At 41.5% G+C, this 7,292-nt stretch overlaps 1 protein-coding gene across 1 annotated transcript in view; it reads left to right on the top strand.

The window, feature by feature from the left end:
• Window positions 1-7,292, top strand: part of SFXN4 (sideroflexin 4) — a 13,719-nt gene extending 6,427 nt beyond the window's left edge. Inside the window, exons 9-13 of the mRNA XM_009641419.2 lie at window positions 1,668-1,758; window positions 3,432-3,547; window positions 4,407-4,492; window positions 5,625-5,739; window positions 6,956-7,292. Coding sequence (XP_009639714.2) covers window positions 1,668-1,758; window positions 3,432-3,547; window positions 4,407-4,492; window positions 5,625-5,739; window positions 6,956-7,033 — 486 coding nt within the window. The 3' untranslated portion in view covers window positions 7,034-7,292. The remainder of the gene's footprint in view (window positions 1-1,667; window positions 1,759-3,431; window positions 3,548-4,406; window positions 4,493-5,624; window positions 5,740-6,955) is intronic.

Here is a 7,292-nt window from a genome sequence, read left to right as displayed (position 1 = left end):
TCAAGAAAGATGAGGAACTCCTAGAAAGAGTCCAGAGGAGAGCAACTAGGATGATTAGGGGACTGGAGCATCTCCGCTATGAGGAAAGGCTGAGAGAGTTGGTCTTGTTTAGCCTGAAGAAGAGAAGACTAAGAGGGGATCTCATAAATACTTACAAATATCTCAAGGGTGGATGTCACGAGGACGGAGCCAGACTCTTTGCTGCAGTGGTGTCCGGTGACAGGACAAGGGGCAATGGGTACAAACTGAAACATACGAGGTTTCAGTTGAATATGAGGAAGAACTTCTTTACTTTGAGGGTGGCAGGGCACTGGAACAGGCTGCCCAGGGGGGTTGTGGAGTCTCCTTCTCTGGAGATATTCAAAGCCCGCCTGGATGAAGCCCTGTGAAATATGCTCTAGGAGAACCTGCTTTAGCAGGAGGGTTGGACTAGATGATCTCCCGAGGTCCCTTCCAACCCTTGCCATTCTATGATTCTGTGATTGTGCTTTAATGCTCTACTCTGATGTCTTGCCCCAGAACTGTTGAGAATAAGAATTTTCCTGATCATGTGTCAGCCAATATCTTGCTTGGCTTCCTCTGATGCTTCCTCTTCTGTCCTTTTCTTTATTATTCTGCAAGCTTAGAAAATGGGTAGTGAGAGGAAATGGCCAGGGTTTACAAACACAGAATAACTCACTGGATTGCTGTAATTGAGTTTTTGATGTGGTGCTGTGGAAGATACCTGTCTAGCTCTAATAATGTGGTGAAATCTGCAGGCATCTGTCCAGGATAGAGTTAGCTTAGATCCCAGAAGCAGCACAGCCATGAAAATACTGCAGTGAATGCAGGTTAATTAGCCTTCCAGGAGGGCTGGGGTAGCTGAGGGCTACCTAGCTAGCTCTGTGGAATAAGAGTTTGTGGTTTCCAGAGTTTGCTACCTCAGAATGAGCTCTGGTATCCTCATTACACTCATTGCAAGTGTAGATGCCCCTGTAATGCATTTCCTTATTCTCCACACTAACCACTGATTTTTATAAGCCTTCAAAAAATTATGGCTGTTCCTGCTTTTGTTAGATGGACTTTCATCCCTGTCTACTTAGCAGAACAGCTAGGCCAGCAGTGCTGAGGACTTTACAGAAGTCTGAGGAGGCAGCTATGCCTGTGGGTGAATATGGGAGTTCTTCCCCTTCATCCTCCAAGGAAGACTCTGAGCACTAGCTGGTGTCCTGGCCATTTATTCCTGAATGAAACTTCCTGCAAGTGTATTATGGGAATACAGAAACTGCAGAGAATCAGAAAAAAATGGCACAAGTGTACCAGGTACCCTGTTTGGGGGGAAAGAGCAGTATGTGTCAAAATGTAGGACAGATGTCCAAGGAATATTAGTCAGAGGTAATTGTTTTCCTTTTTCTGTCTTTGTATTCATACTGCTATTGTCCTATACAGAATAATGCTTAATGCTCTTTTATCATAATATTTTATATTTTTGTCTAAAAGAGTGATTAAAAATACCTTCAGCAACTAGAGAACTTATGTATTTTATTGGAATGTTAAACCAAGGCATTTATTTTTATAGATGGTAGCTGCGTACTAGGTTGCATATTTGTTTTCCTAAACTGTTGCACATACTGAAACACTACACATTCTTTTTAATAGAAGGTGCCTGTTTCCTCCCAATGCCTTAGGCTCTTCCTGTTGTCTTCATGAATCGATACACGCTGAAGAGTTCATTAACGCAACTAGTCATCAAAAAACTTCTACCTGCTCCTCTTCTTGGTGAGTATCAAGAAACTGTACATCGTGCAGCTGGCCTGAGGGCCATTTGCTGCCCCCATCTGACTGTAGAATTTTTTTGCCCTTGCACAGATGTGGTCTGACTGTTTTCGAGCCACCTTCTCTGACTGTCTTTGCTGGGTACTGTCCTTTCTGTGTGTGGGTTAAGGCTCACTGATAAGTGTAGGTGACCTCTATTTGATGCTTGCTGGTTTTTAGTTTTAGAGCTGTAGAGCACTCTTTTGACCTTTGCGTGCATGACATGCAACTGTTTCTCCAAAGATATCCAGGGATGCAGTTGGCATTTTGCTTTGGCTTGGACGTTATACCTGAAACCATCAGGACTGCCAGGAGGGATCAGGAGGGCAGTAGCACTCGAACTGGCACAACCTGTTGTGGCACATAGATGACCGCAGAGTGTGAGACAGCTCTAGGTGTGCACTGGCATAGTTCCTTACTTGGGTTGGGTCTGATGCTGGCTACCTAGCTGGCTACCTAACTGCTGACAGTGTAGAAAGTGGGAGTTGTTAACAACAGAATATTATTGACCTTGCAAGGTAATGGGACTCAGTTCATTACTAGAACAGCTCTACTGACATGGTGAAGTTGCACCAGGACAAGTTTAACTATTTGATGTCATTAACTGTTTTTCTAATGCCATTAAAGAAAGTTTTGGCCTTTCCTAGGGGGAAACTGGTAAAATGAAAAGAAATGTAATCTCCTCCATTCCAAGTTATGTGAGATAGCTACCCAAATCCTCCTGAGGATCTGCATAAGAGCTTTCTGAGTTGTTTCCCTTGAAGCAGGTGTTAAAATGTGCTTCCATTTTCTTAAATATAGAGAGAAATGTGATGGTAATGGAATAGTATTAGTCCAGCATTTGAAAAGTGCCATCTGTTACACTGGTGTCTTTATTGAACAGCCCTGCCAAAAACTAATAGAAAGAGCAATCTACTATTTCAAACAAGGTAAGTTTGCCAGCCTGTGCCCTGTTAGACCTAGACCTTGGTCTAGAAAAGAGAAAGGAGAAAACCAGCTAGATGACTAACTCCCATTTGATATGGCCTTTATAAGTGCCAGTGGTTTAGGCTTGTGTTTTCAGTAACTGACTGGGGATGGATGTTTCCAGGTACCTAGTAAAGCTGGGTCTGGAGGAGACTGAAATATTCTCATCTAGGATCTGGCTGAAGCACTGCTGCTTGTGACAGATGCACAGCTGGGCAGAAAAGTGCCATAATGGAACATATCGGAGCCAGTGTTCCCCTGGCACCCTCCCTTTCAAATCAGGGATGCAGCCTTTACTTCAAGTCTGTTCCTTTCAGGGTCATCTTTTCTGTGCTGGATTTTGTACTGACCAGTACAAAACCTATCCACAGCACAAACCCCTCCTCTTTCTCTTAAGAACAGCGTACTTTTGGTTTGAGCTGGATGGCAGTGACTGAAAACTCCAAGTCCATAATGATAAAGCACCTCTTAGGATTGGGTCTTAAAATCTCACTCAAACTTCTGAAACAAAAATCCCAAGCAGATTTTTATGGGGCAGTTCCTTATTAAGCTGCCAGGTTATTCAGTTGTGAACTGTTGAACTGGAAATGTAAAATGCACATAATTGTTAATGTTACTATTGATATAGTCCTTTTGGATCTTTTAAAGCAAAATCCTCTTTAAATCTGCAGGGTTGATGAGTGCATTTACTGTGGCGGTGGTGAGAAGCCCAGAATTTGAGAATGGAATTGAAGTGATGGACAGGAATGGCAAGGTTGTAGGACTGTCACAGAAGGCTGGTGAGAAGGTAGGTGAGGGGGTGGAGGACTCTCTTGACTTGCCTTTCATTCCCTGCTAAGAGCTGAATGTGATGCTGACAGTAGATAGAGTTGGATATATGAGGAATCCTAGATCAGGTGCTGAAACTTTGGGTAGGCTTGGACTAGGTCTCGGGAACCAGGTCGGCACCTGTCTTGTGTCTGCAAGGGCTGGCAGCCTCCCCAGCCCAATATACTGAGGGCCAGAGTTGAGCCACAGAGACACTATCATTTAAAGGCTGTGCCTCCCAAAGGGTAATGCCCTGATTTACAGTAGGTTAGTGCATTTTATCCTTGGGCTCCAGTTGCTGACTCTGTATTTGCTCCTTGCCTTGCTCATCAGCATCCACCGTAGAGCCTGCCATGGGAGCTAGAGCAAGGAGTCGTATTTTTTATGCTATCAGTCACCTTCCTTTTCTATGCTGCTGTCCAGAGGGGAAGAAACAGCTAGATGAGCATAAAGATTTGTGGACAGCTGGAGAGAGAACGTCAGATTTGACATAGGATAGTTAGGATGCCCAGAAGATAAAACTGTTTGGAAGAAGTTCAGCACAACTTAAAAAAATCAAGCCTCAGCAAAATTATTATTGTCGTAGGAAAACTTGATATGGCATCAGTAGTTTTGCCCCCCTTTTAAGGTATTTCTTAGTTACAAGTGGAATATTTGCCACTTGTAAGAGTTCAGTTTCCATTTAAGAAAGAATTCCTCTAACAAATGTTTTTATCCCTCATTAACCTGTTGCTTGAAACTCTGGAGTATTAGACAAGAAAGTGTACACAGAAGCGTGCAGTATTTGAAGCTGCCCAGAGCACTGCTTTAACAACATTTATTTTTCTCTCTCCTTGGAGGCCGTTAAAGAAACAGCATTGTCAAGAGCAATCTTGTTTGGGACAACATTATTCCTGCCAGCTGTGCTTATGCACTTTGTGGAAAGGTATGAGGTACTGCAAAAGGGCTGGGGGGGCCTGGTCAGTGTATATTCTGGTTTTCAGTCTGGCTGTTACCACTTGCCAATTTTTTCTTGGTAGAAGTGATTATCTGTGAAGTTTCTGTTCAGCTACTGTGATTTCATTTAGATAAGTAAGTGAATCTGGTTATGTCTGCATCCATGCTTTGAGGGTTTGCAAGAGGTTATGTAAAACTATGAGGGTTTCCTCTCTGCTCCCTTGCAGGAAACGTTTGTGCTCTCCTGACAGGCTGTTTTCCAGCACCTAGGTTAGGTTCCCTAACTTAATGTGAGTCCCAGTGTCTGGGATCAAGGTTGTTCACAGCACTTAGCTTAGATTTGTTATTTCTGAAGAGGTAATGTGGCACTTGAATTTGCAACTAAAACTGGATCCCAACTTCCAAATAGTTTTCCATATATGGTAAAACATATACCTGCTTTTGCAATATTTAGAAACCTAATATCATAAGAAGAATTCATTGTATGTTTTATGAGAGAATTCTTAGCCTGCCCTGAGCTTTTGGTAGGGATCATCTATGTCATGTAAATAATACAGGTAGAGATCATCTGTGTCATCTAATTTGGTATTGCCTAGATCAATTCCCTATCCCCTTTTTTAAGTTAAGGGACTCCTGTTACCAGAAGACATAAATGCAGATATAAGATAAAATTTTAAATATATATCGAGTAATAAATTTTTGCACAAGGAAAAGTAGGACTGCCAAGAGGAACTAAATCTGAAGGAAAGAAGGTAATGCAAGGAAAATCATAGTCACTGTCCTGGTTTTATCTGGGATAGAGAACCAAGACACTTTAAAGCACTAATGTACCTTCCCTTCTTTTGTCACTTTGATCTTGCTTCTTATTTTCTTTATCTTGTATTGACTATCTGGGCTTGCAAAATGCTGAAGCTAAATACAAAACAGAGAATGAACAGGAAGTTAGGAGTAAGAATGTAGGAAATAAAGTAAGGAAACATCTTTAGGATTTGTAATCCTAGGTTATTACTAATTTCAGTGTGATTTCAATGACTAAAATAGGAGCTAATGCTCTTTGTCTCACTGTCAGCTTATTTTTCAAGCCCAAACTGACATACTTACTTTTTCAATGTCTTGGACAGAGCAAAATTCGCAAAAACTCCACGTACTTTGGCTTCTGTGAGAATGCTTGTGATTACGTCAGTACTAGCAGGGATGCTACCAGTTTCACTTAGTATGTTCCCGCAGTGTGGAGAGGTAAGGCCTTTCATTGGAATTGGTTTAGGATTATTGTTATATTAAATAGTCATTCTATAACTATGGCCAGCAGTCTTAAGGCCATGCAGAAAAAATCAATAGGATTAATGTGGTTGTGCATCTAAAATGGGGCAGTGAAGAGGCTGCTTGTGAAGGCCCATGTACTAGGCAGAGGCTTACAGGACTTGCTGGGTCTAAGTTGCGTTGTGTGTTATTTATATTTACACTTTTCAATGTAGATTTATCAGATTTTTCACAACAGTCTGAAGCAAGCAAGGTCAGGGGAGCTGTCTTAAAGATTAAAACCAAGGCTCTTCCAGCACCGTTTTCAGTCCTGATGGAGAAAGGAAGGATGTAGATGGGAAATTTTTCTTTCATGCAAAGTCAGCATTGGAGAGGTAAACCAACTCACATGTGACATCTCTTCACCCTGCCTTACTGAACTGTGAAGCATAATCTGTTCCCTGGGAAAGTACGCCTTCCTGACAGGTTTTAAATGGAAGATGTAGCCTTTGAACCTTGGGCTTTGCAGAAGGCCAAGTGAAAGAGGAACCTGGGGTTCCTTTCTGCATTTGTTTCCCTTATCAGCACTGTGTGAATATTCTCAGAAAATCACAGACTGGGCTCTTGCAGTTTTCAGTGGTTTCTTTCATTTGCCTAAACTTTTTGGCATTGTAATATCTCTTTTTGGATTTCTTAATCTCTTATGACAACAAGGGTAAACTGAACATAAATGTGGGGTCTAGTGAAAAATTATATACTGAGAGTATAGCTGGTTAGTTCCCTTTGAGCTTCTCACTTGCTCAGCCTACAGCAGAAGTTCTCCTGGGTAAGTAAGTCACCCAAATATATTTACGGTTGGACTTGATGATCTTAAAGGTCTTCTCCAACACAAATGATTCTATGATTCTAGAGTTAGTGGAGATAATGTCATTAATGCTCTGTTTAGATCTCAGGAGTATCTCTAATTTTAAATAAAACATATTTCTTCCCTTATGTTTGCACATGTAGAAAATGTCAGAGAAGCAAAAAAAAGCCCCAAACAACAACAAAAAAATCTGTTAACCCCCCAAATAAACAAAGAACCCCAAATCCCATACAGTCTTGCTTCTGAATACAATATTTCAATTTGTGCAAAGTTCAGTGCAGTAAAGAGGACTTAACATATACTTACCAGGATATGGTGGAGTTGATTCCCTTTCTCTATACATTGCAGATAAAGCGAGCAGACCTTGAACCGGAAATTCTGTCATCTACAGAAGAAACTGAGTTATTCTACAACAGGGGAATTTAGAGATTGGCTTTAATGTATAAATGTGTGCTCTGACTGAATTCCAAATACATCAACAAATTCCATTGGCATGTGTGACTGACTGGATTGTGAATTTATGGCGATATATGTACCAATGGTGTGGTCTATAAAGAGGCAGGCTTTGCAAAATGATTTTGCAAGCCCCAGCCCACTGGCACATGACTTCATGCTGTAAACAATATTTGTACTAGAAAGCACTGTAACACAGCGTTTGTCACAAACGGTGTTCTGTATGCTTCCT

This window comes from Egretta garzetta, unplaced genomic scaffold (assembly GCF_000687185.1).
Source record: "Egretta garzetta isolate BGI_Z169 unplaced genomic scaffold, ASM68718v1 scaffold486, whole genome shotgun sequence".
NCBI classification, from domain to species: domain Eukaryota; kingdom Metazoa; phylum Chordata; class Aves; order Pelecaniformes; family Ardeidae; genus Egretta; species Egretta garzetta.
The sequence above is the reverse complement of the archived record's forward strand: the minus strand, read 5'-3'. Positions and strand labels throughout refer to the sequence as shown.